The 21,189-nt window shown below is 37.1% G+C and overlaps 1 protein-coding gene and 1 pseudogene across 2 annotated transcripts in view; one reads left to right on the top strand and one right to left on the bottom strand.

The window, feature by feature from the left end:
• LOC306639149 (olfactory receptor 4C16-like) overlaps window positions 1–21,189 on the top strand; it is a 469,263-nt pseudogene that overhangs the window by 189,043 nt on the left and 259,031 nt on the right. The window lies entirely within an intron of this gene.
• On the bottom strand, window positions 12,190–13,098 carry LOC306639162 (olfactory receptor 4C6-like; the record flags this gene model as incomplete). Its single annotated transcript, XM_079102569.1, has 1 exon — window positions 12,190–13,098. The coding sequence occupies one exon, from the start codon at window positions 13,096–13,098 to the stop codon at window positions 12,190–12,192; it is 909 nt and encodes a 302-aa protein (XP_078958695.1).

Genomic DNA, 21,189 nt, shown 5'->3' with positions numbered 1-21,189 from the left:
CTTCTATAAACAGAATGGGGGAGTTGTGGTGGGCGAAACCCAGGGCCCAGGGTTACGCCATGTGCATCTAAAGATGGCACTGGCAGAGAGCAAACAGCGTCCTGATTATGCATGGAGAATGGCAGGAAGCGTTTACAATTGGCTGCATGATAATCAGTTTAGCAGCCTAGTGCGTGGACAGATATACTTTACATGTATGCTCCAGCGAGTGGTTGCTTGACCTTTAACAGGATTGGATGGACATATCTGGTTACAATTGAATTGCTTATGCATGAGACTTCTTATATATTGAGGGTGTTATGAATAAAGGGGAAGCTACTTGATGAACTTTTGAAGTGTACGTGTCTTCTGTTCTGCTGGTCGGGTTGTAAGCATGAGAAGCGGCAGTATTAGGTAAGCCAAAAGAGCAAGAAACCACGCCGAACCACTTGGAGCAAGCCAGGCAAAGAAGCCACGGTTTTCCTCCATAACCAATGCTGCTTGAAGCAGCCCATCGGAAAACAGCAGTGGTTCTCGGTATTCGGTCTTTCTTTTAACTTTAGCTACTGGTTTATTAATCTTCTTTACTTTTTCAAGCTAATTTATGTTGCCTTGATCCTTTTTATTATTATTTAATTTGCATTTCATTCATTTCAGTCCCAGTGCTTATTACTTTTTACCTTATACTAGTTTCAGAATCGCTTTGTTATTTTATTTCCTAAGACATTAAGATATATAATTTAGGTTTATGATTTGAGAGTTCCCTCTCTCTTTCTCTCTCTCTATCTGTCTAATGTAGGCACTCACAACTCTAAACTTTCTTCTTTTCCTTATTAGCATTGCCTTTGTTGTATCCCAGAGATCTGGATGTTTTGTTTCCATCTTTGTTTAATTCTGAGTATTTTTAAAATTTTCTCTTAATTTCTTCAATGACCCATTCATCATTCCAAATTATGTTGTTCAATTTCTATGTGTTTCATAGTTCTAGTAGTTATTTTTATTATTTTTCTAATGTCATTCAATTATAATATGAAAAATCAAAGAAATTATCTCAATTTTTTTTTTTTTTTTTTTTTTGCAATTTGCTAAGGCTAATTGTAAGATAAATTGTGGAGTAAGTTCCATGGGTAGCTGAAAAAAATACATTCAGTTGTTAGGGGGTAAAATATTCTGTAGATGTTTGTTCAGTCCAATTTATCTATAGCACAGTTTAAGTATAACAGGGCTTTGCTGATTTACTGTCATGAGAGAGATGCATTGATATCCCCTATTATTATTGAATTGAGAGTCTATCAGTTCCTTAATATTCAATAAAGTTTATTTAATGAAATTTGGTTCCTCAATATTTGAAGCATAATCTTTTTTGGATTATATCCTTTCCTTATATGTAATGACCTTTTTGTCTCTTGTGAATACTTTTGTTTTGAAGTCTGTTTCTTTGGATATTAGCTTTTAGATTCCATTTGCATGAAATATCATTTTCCATCCTTTCACTTTGAGTCTGTACATATGTTTGCCTGTGAAATGTGTTTATTGGAGACTAGATACAAAATTGAGTCTTGTATTTCAATATAATCTGCTAGTCTATATATTTTCATTGGTTAATTAAGATCATTCATTTCCATTGTTATTATGGAGAGGTATGTGTTATTTACTATCATTTTGTTTTATTTCTAATTTTTTAATTACTCCTAGTTCTTATTTACTTATCTATATTTCTAATATTGTTCATTCTTTCCCATGTTCTCTCAGTGATTTTTATCTTCTTCTTCTGTGTGGAGAGTTCTTTTAGAATCTTCTGATATGCTGGCTTAATGGTCATGAATTCCTTCAGTTTGTGCTCATCTTTCTCTTTCATTCAATTCAGAAGGAGAGCTTTGCTGGGTATAGTTTTCTAAATTGACTTTTCCTTTCTGTCGAGGTTTGGAGTACATCAATCCATGTCCTCTTGTTCTTTGGATCTTCTTCTGAGAAAGCTATTACTTGTCTGGTGGGTTTGCCTCTCTAAGAGATTTGGTATTTATCTCTTGAAGCTTTTAGAATTCTTTCTTTCTTCTAAATTCTTGGCATTTTAACTATTCTATGTCATGAAGAAGTTGTTTTCTTCTCCTATTTGAACTTCTATATGCCTCCAATAATGGTATGTCCATATCCTTTCTGAGATCAGCTGAAAAAAAAATTTGTTATTATTTTTCTGAATAAATGTTCTAGGTCTTTAGTCTGTTTGACTCAAGGCCTCTGTGTCCTTGAGGCCTATGACTTTTTTTAAATTTTGAATTCCCTTGGTTTAGTCAGAATTGACATCAAACTTTCCTCGAGGCCTATGATTTTTTTATTTTTAATTCCCTTGGTTTAGTCAGAATCAGCATCAAACTTTACAGTGTCATAATGCCTAAATACTAATATTTTCTTACAGAATCATATTTTGAAATATTTACTTATAAAGTTAATAACTGTCTTTGAGATTAAGCATTTCACATAGAATTATTTTTTCCACACACATTTATATTTAATTATTGCTAAAAATAAGATGTTCCCACATTTCTCCAGTTTTCATCTGAACATAAAACTTAAGATGCAGGTTCAAGTACAAGTTTTCTAGTTAGTCATATCACCCTGGACAAGCCATTGAAGATCTCTGCCTTCAACAGCAGAGATAAATATGCAGACATAAGATTATGTGGTAACATAATATGCAGACATAAGATTATGTGGTAACATGTTTCTAAAGTCATTAAACACAAATAAGGTAAAATATGTAAGATTTTTTATCAGTATTAGCTGTTTTCTAATATTTGACTGATATTTTTATAATTTAATTAAAGTAAAAATTGCAATCATTTAATACTACAAAATTCAGTAGTTATACAGGTGAAGTAAAATGGTTAATCTAGTCATAAAAATAAATCCATTCAGTCAAGTATGACTATAACAGGCAAAATCAAGAACATATTTAAAAATAACTGAAAGTTCTCCTTGCAAAGGTGTTAATATTCTTCCAGGTTCTTCCAGAGTTGAAATGAGCTAGGTATCAGAGGCATGACCAATGTATCTGAGACTTGGCAACATACCCTCTGAATGGGTCTGGAGGGAAAGGGGAGGCAGCATTCCAACCACTGGGTTCAGCATTGATGTGGGTGGTTCTGAGATTGTTTTATCCAGGATCAGGGTCTTGCTTACAAATTTGTAAAGCTCAGTCATTGCAGACTATATATCTAGTATTCTCCTCAACTTCCTCTCATCTGGAATGAACATAAGCAATTTTAGAAGTTTAGTAGTAGCCCTATCAGCCAGTAGACTTATAGCTGGGTCCCTCTCTGGTGCAGGTAGAAAATTTATTTGCTCTTGCATTTCCTTGGTGTACAGTGTGAAGCACCAATAACTGGGTTGATCAAAAGACTTCACCTGTCTTCTTGTACAGGTCTAGATGACTCCAAAAGTTCCATGGCTGCCCTGGGAACCTGTGAGTCCTCAATTATTGCAGAGGAGCTGGTGCAACAATGACATCTGCCTAGTGGAACACTCTCTGATGTATGTGTTGGTGGTAGTTTGGATGCATTTACAATCCTTCAGTTTGTGAGAAGTTGCCTATGTACTTGGATAGTGAATCAGGTCTATCTCTCTTATTCTTGCTGGTCATTGCTTTTTGCAGGCTTTAGACTTATAGCAAACACACTGGCAAAGGGAACAGTTCTGTTTTTGCTCACAAGGATTTCTTGGTGAGCAGGTAGAATTACAGTGGACTCAAGTTGATATAAGAGGAGGACTCAGGTGGCTCTAAAAGTTCAGTGACTGATCTGGGAACCCATGGGCCCCCTTGTATTGAAGAGACATTGGTGTCAGGGCATCCCCTAAGCAGCAAGCAGACTGAGTCTAGTCAGACATGGAAAGGGCCCTTTGTATGCCCTTGGGAGTCTTCATGAGTTAGGAGAAGCATTGTGCTCCTGGGCAACAGATTGGGCTTTGCTCTGTTCCCTCTGTTGGGAAGCAATGTTTGCAGACTTTAGGCTTGCAGTGGTTTCATTGTATAAATTGTTCCAATGTCTTCATAAAAGCTCATTCCTCCATGATATTATTTGCTGTTATCTCCAGAAGAGATGAAGATGCACAGGATTGTTTTCTTACGATGAAGGATTAGGGATCCCCAACAAAATTGTTTCCTGCCACAGTTCCTCATGTATGTATGGAAAAGTGGAGTATTTCCCACACAGTTCTATGCAGTTTAGTGTTCAGCAGAATCCAGACTGATTGCCCCTCTGGTACTCTTTCTGTCATAGTTTTGTCAGTGACCCTTCCCTGTAACCTGCTATTGGTTGGGGTGCCAGTTCAGACATGATCAAAAATTTCTCACTCTTTATTCTAGTAAGCATAGGGTCTGAGTTTCTCAAAGATAGCTCGAAAAGTGATTGGAAGTGGTTGAATTTGGTGTATACGCTGCAAGTTGATTCCAGAGGATTTCCTGATAGACTGGATATTAGATGTGACACAGATCAACCAAATGTGCCATTAATTGACAGAAAATGTTGTAGGTAGAATAGGCTTGGGGATAAGTGTAGATCCAGGAGTACAACCTTGGACTTATTTGAGAAATTATCTATTCCAGGGATAAAGCCACGGAGAAATTTGGATTTCCACATCATAGCATTGAGAAATAATTCTAGGCTGGAGATATTAGTTTGATAATTTTAGTGTTTTTAAGAGAGTATGTCAGAAAAATTCATTTAAAAATTGCAAATGGATTTTATTTCATAGGGTGAGAGATGAGCAATGGTTTTTCAGTTTCATGACATAGGGGTCATTTGATATTTTTCCACACAGATTTTCAGAAAGGCTTAGATAATGAAGTATGATTGAAAAAGCACTTGTAGGTAAATAGGAAAGAAATGAGAGACAAGCACTATAGAGATCTCTTGAGTTTTGCTCCAGAGGAGAGCAAACTACATGGGGTAGTTCATGACATGGGGTCATGGGAAGATTTTATCAGATAAGAGATCACTTGTTTTCAATTTTCCCCTTCCCCATCAACACTAATAAAATGCCTACTGAGTATTGTAGGCATAAATACTGATTTTTTTCTGTCATTTTCTTTATCAACACTGCTAGTTTCAAAGTAGTAGAGTCTTTTTGATGCCAGTCCTCTGTTTTAATTTAAGAATAAAATTAGACCAAATTTAAAAAGTTAAAAAAGCAAAAAACTAATGCCATTGTCTCCCAGGGCCTGGCCTGCCTTTCCTCTCTCACCTGGTACCACAGCCCCACCCCAACTCAGTGCACACTCTTCACTTCAGGATCCTCTCTGCATAACATTTTCTCTTCCCATGGATATGTTTCAGGATGGTTCTTCTCATCATTCAGATTTCAGGTTACATATTTCCCTCAGAAAGCCCCTGGCCTACCTCCATAGAGCTGCCCAGTCAACTTTGCACTACTGCATTACAATTAGCCAATCTTGTAATGGCTCTATGAGTTTTTATTTTCATTTTCAATAGTTGTCTGTTTCTTGCACTAACATAAAAAAATAAATAAATAAAAGCTCTGACACATAAGGAAGATGAGTTTTGTTATTCACTGTTGTAATGCAGCTCCTAGCAAAATATGGGAAATTTATACAAATTCACCAACTATCTTTTTTTTTTTTTTAGGATTTATTTTTTATTTAATTATTTATTTATTTTTAAATTGTTTACAGACTGCATTTTGATTCATTGTACACAAATGAGGTACATCATTTTGTTTCTATGGCTGCACATGATGTAGATTTATACCATTTGTGTAATCATCTGTGTACATAGGATAATGATGTCTGTCTCATTCCACTATTTTTAATACCCCTGGGTGGAATTGGAGAATATCATGCTAAGTGAAATAAGCCAATCCCAAAAAAACAAAGGACATATGTTTTCCCTGATAAATGGAGAATGATATATAATGGAGGTGGGGGTGTGAGGAGTGAGAGAAGAATGGAACAACTATTTTTAAATGAACAAATGAGTCTTGAACTTACAAATACAGATTTTTAAAGTTACATGCTTATTGAATATACTTGGTTTAATTCAAAATAACAGTATTTGACTTAAATGTTGTTTTATTTGAAACCATAACTCATGCTGAAATTGTTGTCCTCACATTTATCATTCATACTTGTTTTAATAAGGAAACAGTTTGCCAAATCATACTAGGACCTTAGGCTTCATCAAGAGAAGTGATGTGAAAACACCATAAGGGTCTTTTAGTTTTTTTCATAGAAGAATCTTGGCAAAAATAAATATCCTTTTGATTTGGATATAGGTATCTTGAAGGTAACAGCAAAATCGTTTTCCCATAGTCAATAAAATTAGTCCAGGTATGCATAACTAAAACGAATCCATAAAATAAATAAGTTGATACAGTTGATCCAGTTACAGAGAGAATTATTATGTCAAGACATAGACACTTGATTTTAAGGCATCCTGAATCCACAACTAGTGGCAAGAAGTAGTTGAGAATCTTGGTATATTTGTGGCCTCCTTACTACACACCACACGAACAAATAATCATGTGTCCAAAGGGACACTTGGCAGTATGCCACCTGGGGGTATCCTAACCCCCTAAAGTGCTCATATATATTTGTATTCCCCACTTTTTGTGTTTATTTGCAAATTGTTTTCATGCCTAAGTGTCTACTGGACTCAGAGTCATCCAATAAAGTTTATTAAGCACATACTGGGTGACCTCACATGTCGTAACCCTTGGGGCTACAGTTAGAAGGTGTAAAAGTAATCCCTACATTGACAAGAACTGTGATTTGGTGAGGGTAAAACAATCTGAACCTCAAGAAGTATTTCAAAGTATAATTTGTGATTGTAGATGTTGAGGTAAAAACCTGAATGTAGCTGTGGAGGACAGCTGAGGGAAGGTTTGAGGAAAGTCATCAAGAAGTAACTCTTAGTAGTTCATATTGAAATAGAAAAAAAAAAAAAAAAAAACAAAAAAAAAAACAGGGAACCAACTAAAAAAAGGCTTTAAGAAAGATCATCTCAAAAAGAAAAAAAAAAAAAATAAATTTAAAAACCTAAACTTGGGAAGACTAGGGTTGTTCAAAATAGAATTTAATTTAAAAGTGTAAGGAATTCCTGGCTTCCCCCACCACCTGTCAATCTGCATTAGCCCGCCTCTCCGGTTACAGGAATTCCCTGCCTCCCCACCACCTGTCAATCTGCGTTCTCCCTGCCTCTCACGTTATAGGAATTTCCAGCTTACCTTGTTGTAATCTTCCTGCCTCCCACATTACGTCCTAATATGTCATTGGTCCATCAATCAGTCTGTAAGAATTCTCCTCCGCAATTGGTTCCTCTCAGTCTGCGAAATTCCTATGTCTGAGAGAAACCATGTGCCATGTTTCTCTTTTTCTTTCTTCCCCTTCCCCCGTGCAGATGTGAACCATCTGCACAAAATAAAGGTTCCTTGTGTGAGACCTGTATTTGTGGAGGGTTTCTGGGAGCTAGCGAACAACTATAACTGCGCCTTTTATCGCCTAACATCTGGTACCGAAGACTCGGGGATAGGTTTTTTTTCCGCTGACTAAGCAGGCGGAATCCCATCCTATAGCAAGCTCCTGCATCCGCTTATACAGGCTCATCTTCCATTTACCTGGATGCCCAGTTTTCTGCACCAGACTCCAGAATTGGTGAGTTCCCTTAGGCAGGCCCTGACCACTTAAACACATCTCCGCAGCCCCAGGCTCCCGCCGTGGTGCAGTTCCCTCCTGCCACACACTGCAGTTTCCCGCCTGCAGCTTTTTCTTGCTGCCCTGCGGCGGCTCCCTCCCGCTGCCCTGCAGCTTCCCTCTCGTAGCTTCCGCTGCCTGGCCCATGGCTCCCGCCGCCGGACTGCTGAGGTGTGGGGGTATCTCCATGGTCCCCAGAACTGGTCCTAGTTGCTGGGTGGACTCCTGGGTTTTATGGTGCTGAGATTCTTTCTCAGGGTCTGAAGCTCTATCTCTTATTTCCCACTGCGACTCCCTCGAAATCCTGGCCAGGTCTTCAGACTCTCTTGGCTTATGCCCGGTTAAACATTGTTTTTTTTTTTTTTTTTGGTGATGATCAGCCTTTGTTCTAACCTCTTGTTGCCTGACACCGTGGTCTCAGGACGCCGAAATCACTAGCCAGGTAGGTCTCAGTTTACCATAGGATTCAGGACATCCACCCCAGCAAACTCACCCCTGAGATGTTTAAATCATCTCAAACCCCTTCACCTGTTCCCTAAATCAGAGCTAAATTGCCCTTTAGATAGTAAGTCAGAATAGTCTATTTATGGCACCCTAAATTCTAGCTTTATACTAGGTAAAATTATATGCCTAATTATACTAGTTATAATTAAGCACATATGTGGGCAACCTGGTGAATGGAAAGGAACCCTTCCCCTTTAAGTTTTTCCTTTCTTTCTTGCTGCTCCTCCTCCCCCTTTTCATCCTTTCTCTTCTAAGTTTAATGCAGCTGATGAGTCATGTCCTTACAGGTCTCCTACTGCAGAAGCTCCTGTTCATTCCTCTCCTTTGCCTCCTTCTGTTTCTCCTTCCACTCCACCATTCAGCCCACCATGTCCCCCCACCACGTGGTCTCATACACACTTTCTAGCTCCTTTACGGGAGGTGGCTGGTGCAGAGGGAGTAAAACCTGAACATGTTCTCTTCGCTGATTCCTTATTTTCAAATTTTTTCTTTCTTTCTTAGCTCTTCCTGCAGGCTCAAGAAATTAAAAGGACCTAAGCATCAAGTTTCTGCTAGAACATATTAGCCCCTTTCAGATTCAGATCTCAGTCAAGGGTTACATTGAAATGTAAATGAAGAAAGGCTCAGTAGGAAGCCAGTTTCAAACCCAAGGGGGGGAAAAAAAAAAAAAAAAACTGTAAAAGTGTCCATTTTAAATTTCTCCTCGGCTACAACTCAGAATACTTTTCTCCCTTTCAACTTTTCTCTCCTTCTCATTTTCTCATGCTTTAATTAATAACCATTATCATTTTTCTTCCAGGACTTTATTTTTCTTAAATGCTGTATTTTTGAGCTCACAATTTTGATCCTACAGACCTAGGTTAATAATTTTTGATCAGTTCTTTTTATCCAACTCTAGAGTTATTTTTGAACATCCATTATATTGCAATGGAAATAAATATTGCAAAGCCTTTGCTTTTGTGTTACATATAAGCATGCATAAAAATTAAAATTTTAAAAATGAATCCAAATATTTTTGTCATGTGATTTAATAAGGTTCAATTTAAATTGGGTAAACTAATAAAAGTAAAATGTCCTTAAAATTAACTCACAAGTCTCTAAGTGGTCAAACTAATAAAATATTAATGTTTATAAAATGTCTAACATCAATTTTTCTAGGACTTTTCTTCAACAGGAAAGAGACGGCAAATACTATTGGCACACTTGTCTGATGTCTTGGTTTTTCTACAATAAGCAACATGTATGGGATTACTCAAATGTGTTTGTTAGAGACATTTGATTAATTTATAAAGCTATTCCATGGAGTAACATACTTAAAAACATTATTCTTTGTATATTAAATGTGTTCATATTTTCCAGGTATACAAGTCTTTAAAGCAGAAAATTTATCAAGCTGCTGTTCTCCAAATTAAACTTGTCTGTAATGGTAAACCTATCATTTAATATTCTATTATAGGACCTGTCATCAATAGGGTATATATAACCTAACATTGCACACATATAAAGATTGCTGACATAACTCTTTAGATCCACGTTTCCATCAGAGAACAGAGCTCCATCTGATCTCAGCTTAATCTTCAAAATCTGTGTTTATATACTCCTTTGCCCCTCACTGAAAAGCGCCACCTTACCTGAGATAAGGCTCTGCCTCACCATCTTGCTACACATTACAATGGCTCCAAAGTAAGCCTGACTTTAACTCATTTAAAGTTGTGTTCAAAAGTTTAATGTTTGTTGTAAAGATTACTGTGATCTCAAATGGTAACTCAGCCAAAATTCAAAATAGCTATTGCACAAACTGAATGTTTTACTGTTGATGACTCCATTTTTTATTTTCCTTATAAACTTTAATTGTTGCCTGATCAATGTTTTGCAGAAGTACTGCTTCAAGAGGGAACCCCACAAATTAACTTGGAATAGTAAGCCATCACCTATATGACAGATAATGTAAACCCCAATTAGATAAAAGGGGGTAAATAACTGTAAAGTTATAGACATTAAAGCCAAAGCCCAGTACTCTTACTTTATGACTGGTGAGACTGACTTGCTTGATGGTTAAGAACAAACTTAGAAATAGAGATTTTAAATAGAGAGGTCAAGAAAAGTCCATATTTGGGTCTTGCTCTCAAAGTCAGCCTGAACCCAGGGAACAAGAGGACTTCTCCAAGGAGCTTTGCAACTCTGGGTCAAACAACCTCCTGACCAAGGAGATTGATGAGGCCGCTAGAGGTAAAGCCACTCAGTGCACCTGCTGCAGAGGAGGGTCGTGGAAAAAGGGAGACATCCCTGATGCTTTCAAAGAAAGCCACGTCATCGAGAAGACCCTGCCTAACCAAATGGCACTAATGGAGCTAAGAAGCTGCTCTTAAGTTCTCTATGAGTGACCCCTGTGGAAACTCAGCTGACTCTTTAACAGACAGGAACAGGTCACTTTGACCAGCTTGATCTTAAACACCTAGCAAATCAGTTAAAGCCAAAGTATAGCCATTCTTGGGCATTTAAAAATAATAGTAACTATCAAGAGAAACTGCCAGAGTCAGAAGTTTTTAGTCAGTTTAAGGCCTACAGACACAGGTAGGCTTAATCTATGTTTGCTAGTAACAGAAGTATAGAGATCTCTACTAAATGTTGTGTTCACATTCCTGATAACCTAGACAATGTTAAAGCTCTCAAATAAAGGCCTGTCCTCTCCAGCCTTTGCTCGGCCTTGTTATGGGAACAACTTTTCAGTTCTTCCACCCCCTGGTGAGGAATTATTGATTTCTGTCATCTTTATAATATGCATTAGCATGTTCCAGATCCTGCAATATTTATATTGTATCAATCTCATTTCAGTACTCATGTCTTTTTGTTCTTCTCCCATAGAAGCACCCATCCCCAGATGCCTTCACAGCCTGTTCTCCCCGCAACTGGACTTCTACCATAAACCCCTCAATCGACCCAATTTCTAAAAAGGAATCTCCAAACTGATTGCCCCACGCTGCCCACTTCCAGCTCAAATAAGTCAGATCGGTCATCACCCCTTTTCCCTACAGCAGTGAAGGAGTTCCTAGTATTAGAGGGGTAAATGAAGTCAGAATTGGGGACAGGCAGTTAATGCAGAAATAGGGATCAGTCAAATCGAGAAAATTAAGTCCATGAAAAGCATCTACCTTTGGAAGCCAGGGAGGAGAATGGACTTTTTACATCTCACCTGTAAAACCAACCCCAGTCACCTAGGCAGGAAGGAGAGAGAAGGCTTCAAAAAGAACTGGAGAGCAAGATTTTTTATTTTTTATATAAAATGAAATGGGGGAATGTAAGGAATTCCCAGCTTCCCCCACCACCTGTCAATCTGCGTTAGCCCGCCTCTCCAGTTACAGGAATTCCCGGCCTCCCCACCACCTGTCAATCTGCGTTCTCCCTGCCTCTCACGTTACAGGAATTTCCAGCTTACATTGCTGTAATCTTCCTGCCTCCCACGTTACATCCTAATATGTCATTGGTCCATCAGTCAGTCTGTAAGAATTCTCCTCCGCAATTGGTTCCTCTCAGTCCGTGAAATTCCTATGTCTGAGAGAAACTTTGCGCCATGTTTCTCCTTTTCTTTCTTCCCTGTCCCCTGTGCAGACGTGAATCATCTGCACAAAATAAAGGTTCCTTGTGTGAGGCCTGTATTTGTGGAGCATTTCTGGGAGCTAGCGATGAACCATCACTGCACCTTTAACGCATAACAAAAAGTGTGCCTAATGGCTTGTGTGGAAGGTAATATAGTCCAAAATGCACCCATATGAGGTCCTGGACAGGACACTGTAGTATCTTGACTTGTTTTTTAAAAAATAGATTCTGCTGTCAAGTGTAACTGAAAAGAACCAATAAAAATAAAATAAAATAAATAAAATAAAATGGTGCATCTGGTTCCCTGTGCCCACTGGATTTGAATTATGGGGAAGCTAAGACTCCACTGGCTTTGTAAGGCAAATTTGTTCCTTGAAATGCAATCTAGTGACCACCAGGGCCCCTCACTTCACCCATAGTTTCCTCATGGCACTCTTCACCTCTGCATTCCTCAAGGTGTAAATCAAGGGATTTAACATTGGTTCCACAATGGTAAAGGACACAGCCATTGCCTTGTCTATGGGGTAGGTGACCACAGGTCTCACGAATAAGAAAATACATGGCACAAAGAACAACACCACCACCGTGAGGTGGGAGATACATGTGGAGAGGGCTTTGTGCCTTCCTTCAGAGCTGTAAGACCTCAGGGAGCAGAGAATGACCACGTAGGAGGCAAGCAGGATGAGGAAGATGGTCACACACATCACTCCACTGTTGAGGATGACTAAGAGACCCAGGACGTGGGTGTCCATGCAGGCCAGCTCCAACAGTGGAAACAAGTCACACATAAAGTGATCGATGACATTGGGGCCACAGAAGGGTATTCTGTACATGAAGAGAAGCTGTATTGTTGCATGCATGGATCCGCCCACCCAGGCCCCTCCCACCATCAGGCAGCACACTCGAGGACTCATGATGCTGCTGTAGTGCAGGGGCTTGCAGATGGCCACGTAGCGGTCGCAGGCCATCACGGTGAGCAGGATGATCCCCACACCTCCAAAGAAATGCTCTGCGAAGAGCTGAGTCATGCAGCCCTCGAGGGAGATGGCAGTGCTCTCAGAGAGGGAGTCCACGATCAACTTGGGGGCAATGACGGAAGAGTAGGTGACATCCATGAGGGACAAGGAAGCAAGGAAAAAGTACATGGGAGACTTCAGACTCTGACTTGCACTTATGGTCACCACGATGAGTAGGTTTCCCAGTACTGTGACCACATACATGATTAGAAACAAACCAGAGAGCATTCTCCTAAGCTCTGGATTCTTTGTAATGCCCAAAAGGATGAATTCAGTCACGTTGTTTGGATTCTCCATTGAATGTGGGCTGAGGACAGCCTGTCACTCTGCACTGGAAAATCTGCAGAAGGATTATCATTTTTAATTAGCAACCACTAGGTGCGCTGGACATTTTTGGCATGTTGTCTTATATACTCTCTCCCTACTTTATCTGAGGTGCTCTAAAAACAGTATCATTCTGGAATTAAAATAATTGAAACATGCATCAAATCTAAACAAACCAACTCTTACATTAATCATATAAAGAAATACCTAAAGTTAGTATCAAAATATTGGCAGTGGAGAACATTGTGTGCTCCTGGTTCATGATTTCAGACCTTTAAAAAGTAATTGTCTTAAATTCAATCAGTTATCATGAAGACTCCTACGGCAAAACAAATGCAGTAGCTGAAAAAAATCACTTAAATATAAATAAAATAAGGTTATTTGAAATTATTTATAATTAATTAAGATTAACATATCCATGTTTATTTCATCATCTTGACAGATGTATCTTTGATAACATAAGAGAATAATATTAGGAGATAATGAGTGAGAGGTATTCAGGAAGTTTCTACATTCTCTGAGCAAGGTTTTTCCTGATCTGAATTTTTTAAAAATAAAATTTCAATAAAAAATTGTTCATTTTTGGCTACCAAAACACTAACAGTTTCAACTTCATCATGAAATAGTCAAGTATCCTTAAACAAACTACCCTGCTCCTCTCTCCTCTACTGGACAATAGCAATAGTACAAGTGGCCCAGCTGCCTGACCTACAAAATCAAGTGCGCAGTCATTATGAACAGTTTAACTAGGAATGGATCAAAAGAAAATTGAAATATCAATGTTGGCATTGTTTTTAGGCAGTATCAACAAACACAAATTAACTGGAAATTGGATTGGCATAAGAATGAAATATGTATCTTAAAAATCAAGTTGTTTATTAGTTATACCTACTAATATCACAATGAAACTGGTTCATTCATGTAATCATTTTCAAAACAATGTTGGTAAATACTTACAGAATCATAAACTTGTACTAGTAACCCCAATCTTAAAAATTTATTCTAAAATTGAAATGGCATGGAAAACCTTTATTCCAGAAGATAATGCATTATCTATCATATGAAACAGTGAATATCTAAAATACTCAATAAGATTGAGCTGTTTTTGCAAATTAGACTATTACACACTAATTTCACATAATGCTATGAATAAAGAAAGAATTAATAATATGAGGATAGAAAAGGTAAAGCATTTTTCAGAATGATATGTGTGTGTTAGCTACTAGGAATTGAACCCAGGGACACTTTACTACTGAGATACATCCTCTGTCCTATTTATTTATTTATTCATTTATTTTGAGACAAGGTCTTCCTAAGTTGCCCACACTATTCTTAAATTTGTGATCCTTCTGCCTCACTCTCCTGAGTCTCTGGATTACACAAAGGTGTATGCCTTTGTGCCTAGCACAGAAGAAAATCTCTAATAATTTCCCCCATTTGTACAGATATAAATATAAAAATTATAGGTTTTAAATTTACAATGCAAATTGTTTACCATTTGAAGATTATTTAAAATTGCACATAAATTTAAAAACACAGCACCAGAGTCTTCCTTTAAACAGTTCAGAAAGGAAATGAGAGGGAGGGGGTGTGAAAAATCATGGAATGAGACAGACATACATGAATGATTACACAAATGGTATGACTGTACATTGTGTAGAGTCATATAAATGAAATGAGGTACCCCATTTGTGGACAACAAATCAAAATGCAGTATGTAAAAAAAATTAATTAAATAGTTTAGAAAGTACATGAGGTTTGAAGAAAATTTGTTTGCAAAAGTGAAACTAACATGCTAATATTTAAAAGAATCATACATTTAAATGTTAAACTATTATGAACTTTTTTTTTGTAAACTTTGTATGAACAGCTATACCATGGCCCATCACTCCCCATCCTTTATGCATGTGTTTTGATATGAATTGTAAATTCACATTCTATTACATTCTGTTCATCTTTCTCCTTGAATAGCTGATGACCTTTCTCTTCTCAAAAACCATGCGCTTGGTTAGGCTGGGTCTTCCTGAGATTGCTCCGTGCCCTATGGCAGCCTGAACTGCGGGTGGTAGTCCATCTCCTAGGGCAGTGACCTTGACAAGTTCACCTGCCTGTGCTCCACTGCCCACATTGCCCATTGTTTCCTTCTCATTCATTTTAATCAAAACCCATTCTACCACCATCCCTCAAAAAATAACTGAACTTCTGTTTCAAGTTGAAGCACATACAACAGTCAAACCTAAAGCAGGGATTAGGAGTAACTTCATTACGTAAGTAGTGTTTGTAACTCTAATTCAAGCAGTAAAGTTCAGATGTATTTATATGTATATGTATATGTACCTATGTATATGTATATACATATATATGTGTGTGTGTGCGTATCATTTACATTTTCATTTGTATTCTAAATAAATGATTTCTAAATAAACATATTTACAAATTAAAAGAATAATTTAAAATCTTAATAATTTTAAATTTTTGTGATTACCCTACCTGCAAGCTTATTCAATTCACCATATTTTTAAATTCAAGACTATTATTCACCTATAAAAGGTTTATTTCTCATTTGTCTCTCACACCATATTCTTTTTCATAACTACCAGGAAATTAGGTTCCTTTCTGATTTCAGTGCCTTTCCTGTCCTTTCAATGTAGCTCTGTTGATTTCCCTCAATGTTTCAATGTTTATACTCTTAATATTTCTGGATTTTGGAAAAAGAAATCCATCTCTCTGTTTCCACCTTTTCTTCCCAATGGATGTATGAGCCTGCTTTTTTCCTCTTGTCTTATTGTTTTAAGGGAAAGACCAAGAAACAACAACTAATATCAAAAAGTTTAAAATTCCACCAACTGTAATCTTTCTTAAACAATTCTCAGGCAGGAACCTAATGCTACTTGTGATGTCAAATGCACTTAAGGAAAGTTAAAGGGACAGAGCTATATCAGAGGACTCTAATCTGTGATCTTAGTACCTCTTTCTTACCTTAGAGTCCTTCCATTTCCATTTGCCAGTTTGTGGTTGTGGAAATAATAAATACCACGTCCTACATCAATAACTGTGAAAGGTATGGTAGAAAGAGCTTGAATTTACCACACTCATATATCAGCATTCTTTTTAGGGCCTCTGAAAATTCCATATTTCAGTCTGAAATATAAGGACAGAGAAAATATTAGAAGATAAAGGATCAATGAAAGTGAGTTTAGAAAGATCAAAAAACATACTCTTGGAAAGCTAGGACAAAAAATGTGCACTTGTAACATTTCTAAGTCACTTGGATTTAACTTGAAGATGAAAAATTAAATAAACCTCTAATTTCATTACTTTTGAAGAAATAGATTCTTCTAACTACACCACCCCACTGGGACAAAGATTTGATTCTTTTAAATTAGCTGCTGTTGTGAGAATTTTTTTTTCATTGGGTAACTTTTAGGGATCAAGTGCTGTTCTGTGGGCCTCTGTGTATTGTGTCATAAGCACACACATTCTTTAAACTTGGAAATGCAGTTCCTATTAAAGATGAGGAGTCTGAGAGCCAGAAAGATTAGTAAATTAGCTCAAGTGCAAACAGTCTTGACAGGCCCATCCACTGCATTAAATATGGTACCTGGCCACAACACCCACACTTTTTAGCCCTGAATCACAGTTTGAAATCCCCATTGAAAATGCTAATCTGTGAAGTAAGAATCTCACCGCATGTCAGTTCCTTGAGAATCCTGGTGATGATAACTTCCTATCCTGAATGAAGAGAAATTCAATTCAGTGGTGCCAAAAATGTGAAGGGTTTTCCATCCCTTGCTTCTGCATCTAAGTGGGAGAGGAAGAGCATCCCTAGCAGTCAAAAGGGACAGTGTTTCACTACACTTTTAGTGCTGCCTTCAACATCTCAGGAAAAAATGAAGAAGCAAAGCCTCCTCTTGATTTCCACTAGAATATGAAGAGGTTTCCCTAAGAGATCACAAATCCATACAGCTACCTCACAAAAGCCCATGGGACTTGGAATTTTTCCATTAGCATGACTTTCCATGACAAATTTTGTGTTGTTTTACACTTCCTCAAGTGTTTGTAAATCTCTATGTCCCCAAGGAATATTTTTCTTTCTATCTTTCTTTTTAAATATCTGTATTTCTATTTGAAGATTTCTATTTGTCTGGTTCTGAAATAGAACATTGAATACACTGGGATGGAACAGTGTACCTTTGTGTAATGCCTGTGTACCTATTAAATCCAATTTAAATTTAAAAAGACCTGAGATCTGAAAGAGGGCAGTGTTTATTCATAGGATGATGGTTATTGCATTAGAATTGGGGTGGTAAAGAGTGCCTATTATAGAAGAACACATATGCATATGGAGAGACTTATGGGTCAATCTAAAAGTACTCTCAGAAGTTGATTTGAGATTCCATGATTTTAAAACTAAAATCACAAGTAGTAGAGATTAAATTTTCACTTTTCCTTTCTCTTCTTTTTCACTTCTGTTGGTGTGTTACAGTTGTACATAACAGTTGAGTTCATGTTGACATAATCATGAATAGTGAAATCTAGTTTACTCCATTTCAGTCCCCAGTGTCCCCATTTCCCTTCCCTTCTCCCTTCCCATATTCTCCTTCTTCTACTCCATTGGTCTACCTTTCACTAGTCTATGTATTTTTAATTTGGAGATAGATATAAAGGTGGACATCACTGTGGTATGTTTATATCTGCAGTAGTGTCATTTCATCAGTATCATTCTGCCTTTCCTTCCCTTTCCCTTCATGCTTTTCTCCCCCTCAATCTCCTTTTGATCTTCCTTGACTTTATGTTATCCACCCCCCCAACTTTTTCCCATAAGTTGCTCTTGCTTTTAAATATTAGAGAAAACATCTCACACTTGATTTTCAGAGTCAAGCTTTTTTCCCTAGCATGATATTCTCCGTTTCCATCTATTTAGCAACAAATACCATACTTCCATCCTTCTGTTTGTTTGAGTAAAATTCATTGTGTATATGGCCCATTTTATTATCCATTCATCTGTTGATGGTTACCTCAGCTGTGCCATAATTTGGCTACTGTGAATTGTGCTGCTTAAACATTGATGTTTTTGAACAATTACTAAGGAATGGAATAGGTGGGTCATGTGGTGGACCCATTCTGAGTTTTTTGAGGAATCTCCATACTGCTTTCCAGAGCGTTTGTATTAATTTACAGTCCCACCAACAACATATGAATTACTGTACTGTTTTTCAACAGCATTTATTATTATTTACATTCTTGATGATTGTCTTCCTGATTGGCTGGAAATGAAATCTCTGTCAGTTTGATTTGCATTCACTGAATGCTTGATGTTCTGAACATTTTTTCATATAGTATTTGCCCATTTGTGTTTATTCTTTTAAGAAATGTCTGTTTAGTTCTTCTGCCCATTTGTTGATTGGGTTTGTGTATGTGCGGGTTTGTGTGTGTGTGTGTTGTGTATTTTAAGCAATTTTTAAAATTTTTATATATTCTGATTATTAATCTCTTGTCACAGGAGTGGCTGGCACAGATTTTCTCCCATTGTATAGGCTCAGTCTTCATGGTATTTATCAAACTTTTATTGCATGGAGGGTTTTTAATTTGATGCCATTTCTCTTATTGATTCTTGATTTCTTCTCTTTGGCAGTCTAGTTTAGGAAGTTGCTTTCTGAGACAATATGTTAGAGCATAGTGTCTATGTTTTCTTCTAGCAGATGCAAAGTTTCTAGTCTAGGTCTTTAATCCACTTAGATTTGACTTTTGTAAAGGGTGAGAGTTAGGGATATAGTTTCATTCTTCTAACTATAGATATTCAGTTCTCCCATGTCCATTGGTTTAAGAGGCTATCTTCTCTCCAATATATATTTTGGGCATGTACTTCAAGTATGAGATAACTGTGTCTATGTGGGTTTGTCTCTGTGCCTTCTATTTAATTCTCTGGTCTTCACCAAGTTTGTTTTGATGCAGTACCATGCTTTTTTTTTTTCTTTTTTTTCCTATACCTCTATAGCATAATTTGAGATCAGGTACTACAATGCCTCCAGCATTGCTTTTTTGTGTTTTGCTTTGTTTCGTTTTGTTGTTTTGGTGCAGGGAGTTGAACCCAAGGCACTTAACCACTCAACCACATTTTATTATTTTTTTCTCACCAAATTGCTTAGAGCCTTGCTAAGTTTCTGTGGTTGGCTTTGAATTTGTGATCCTCCTTTCTCAGCCTCCCACGCTGCTTGGATTAGAGGCACAAGTAAACATACCCAGCTCTCGCATTGCTCTGTTTGGCCAAGATTGTATGGGTATTCTGGGTTTTTGTTCTTCTAAATGAATTTTAGTACTTTTTTTCTAGTTCTATGAATATTTTTGAAATACAAATACTTGAAAAGAAGATGTTAAGGTCTGTTTAATGTTAGAGAACACAGCATTGAGAATGAAACTTAAGGAAAAAAGTGGACATATTTCCTCAAACCCTTTCAGGAGGATCCATAACAATTTCATGATTTTTCATAGTCTGCAAACATTGTATTCTACACATTTTATGTGTATTTGCACCCCAAACAAAATTCAGAACTGATGTGATTCATAGGAAAAATTAAAGCCCAGAAGCAAAACAACGCTTACAATGTGTATATAATTGTTAGGGTTTTTTAGATTTTACATGTGTGTCCTGATACAGAATAATTCCCTAATATATGTCTCACACCTGCTCAGGGTGATATTTTAAAAATATTACTCAGCAACAGAACTTCAACACGTTATGGAACCCTGGTTCTAGCTGCAAACTGCCAAGCATCTTCTACTCTGTTCTATATCCTGCTTGCTTAATCCTTTCTTTTCTGTTTCTGTGAGGGAAACCAAGCTGGGTAACAGCGAAAATAATTTGGAAATGGAGGAGGAAAGCTAATGTAAGAAATACATTTGCTTAGTTGTGAAAAAATAATGTAGTTTTCAAAAATATTTCATCTCAGAAAAGACATATTTCAAGACCAAGGGAGCCACAGTCAAAGATCTATAACAAACTCAGGAAAAGAGACTAAACATTGCTCTTCCAGAATTTACCCAACATTCCAGTGATTACAAAATACATTATCATCATTTAGTTAATGACAAAATTACTAGTAAGTTTCCAGAGAGAGAGAGATGGTTCAACATCTGAACAATTTTCTGTTCTTTGGGATTCTTTATTATTCAGTCTATAGAAAACATTTTACACCAGAGTTTGACTCAGTATCCAATTCTCTAGTACTCATCATTGTTCTCATATTGTTTCGCTAACAAGCTTGTTCTTCAAACCCAGGCATATACCCATATAATTTTAGCATTATCATATCAATTTCTCAGAAAATAGTTTTGTTATTATGAAGGAAGTGGAGAGAGGCATTAATTTATTACAACATTATCATCTGTAAAATCAGGGTTAATCCCATGATGTGCAGAACCAGTCATTTTCTTTTCTTTTTTTCTTTTTTTTTTTTTTTTTTGCAGGAACCCTAGTTTACATTCAATTCAACATAAAAATAAACCATTAAGCTGAAGATTGTAATACAAAATTCCTGAGCCAGTGTCTCATGTAATGATTTATTAACAGAGATTTAGAATTTTAAATACAGTGGAGGCACTGATGTACATGTTCAACGTCCAGTCAGAACACAGAAAGATGCTTCCTGCTCTTCAGGCATCTCTCTCCCTATCAGGTACAACAACCTTCACTGTGGTTCTCTGCAGAGCTTGTTTATGTTAAAATGGTCCCTCTGCAGTTCCTTAGTACCACTTATTTCACTCTTATTTTAATTCAGTCTTCATCATGCTGCATCATTTATTAGATTGTCCATGTAGTTGGCTTAGCTTCCAGTGACTCTCAAAGGTACTTTATTTTCATTGTTGTTGCTTTTATGTTTAACTATCGGGTTACCCTTGCTTATTCTTATTTATGCATATTAATTATACATAATAGGAGGGATCTGTGTACATAAAAATTTTGAAACTTATAACTCCCCTATACCTCTCTTCCCTGTTTCTACCTCCCCCATCCCCTTCCTCTGCTCTACTGGTCTTCTTTCCATTTTCATGAAGGACTATTAT

This window comes from Sciurus vulgaris, assembly GCF_902686455.1.
Source record: "Sciurus vulgaris genome assembly, chromosome: 11".
NCBI lineage: Eukaryota > Metazoa > Chordata > Mammalia > Rodentia > Sciuridae > Sciurus > Sciurus vulgaris.
The sequence above is the reverse complement of the archived record's forward strand: the minus strand, read 5'-3'. Positions and strand labels throughout refer to the sequence as shown.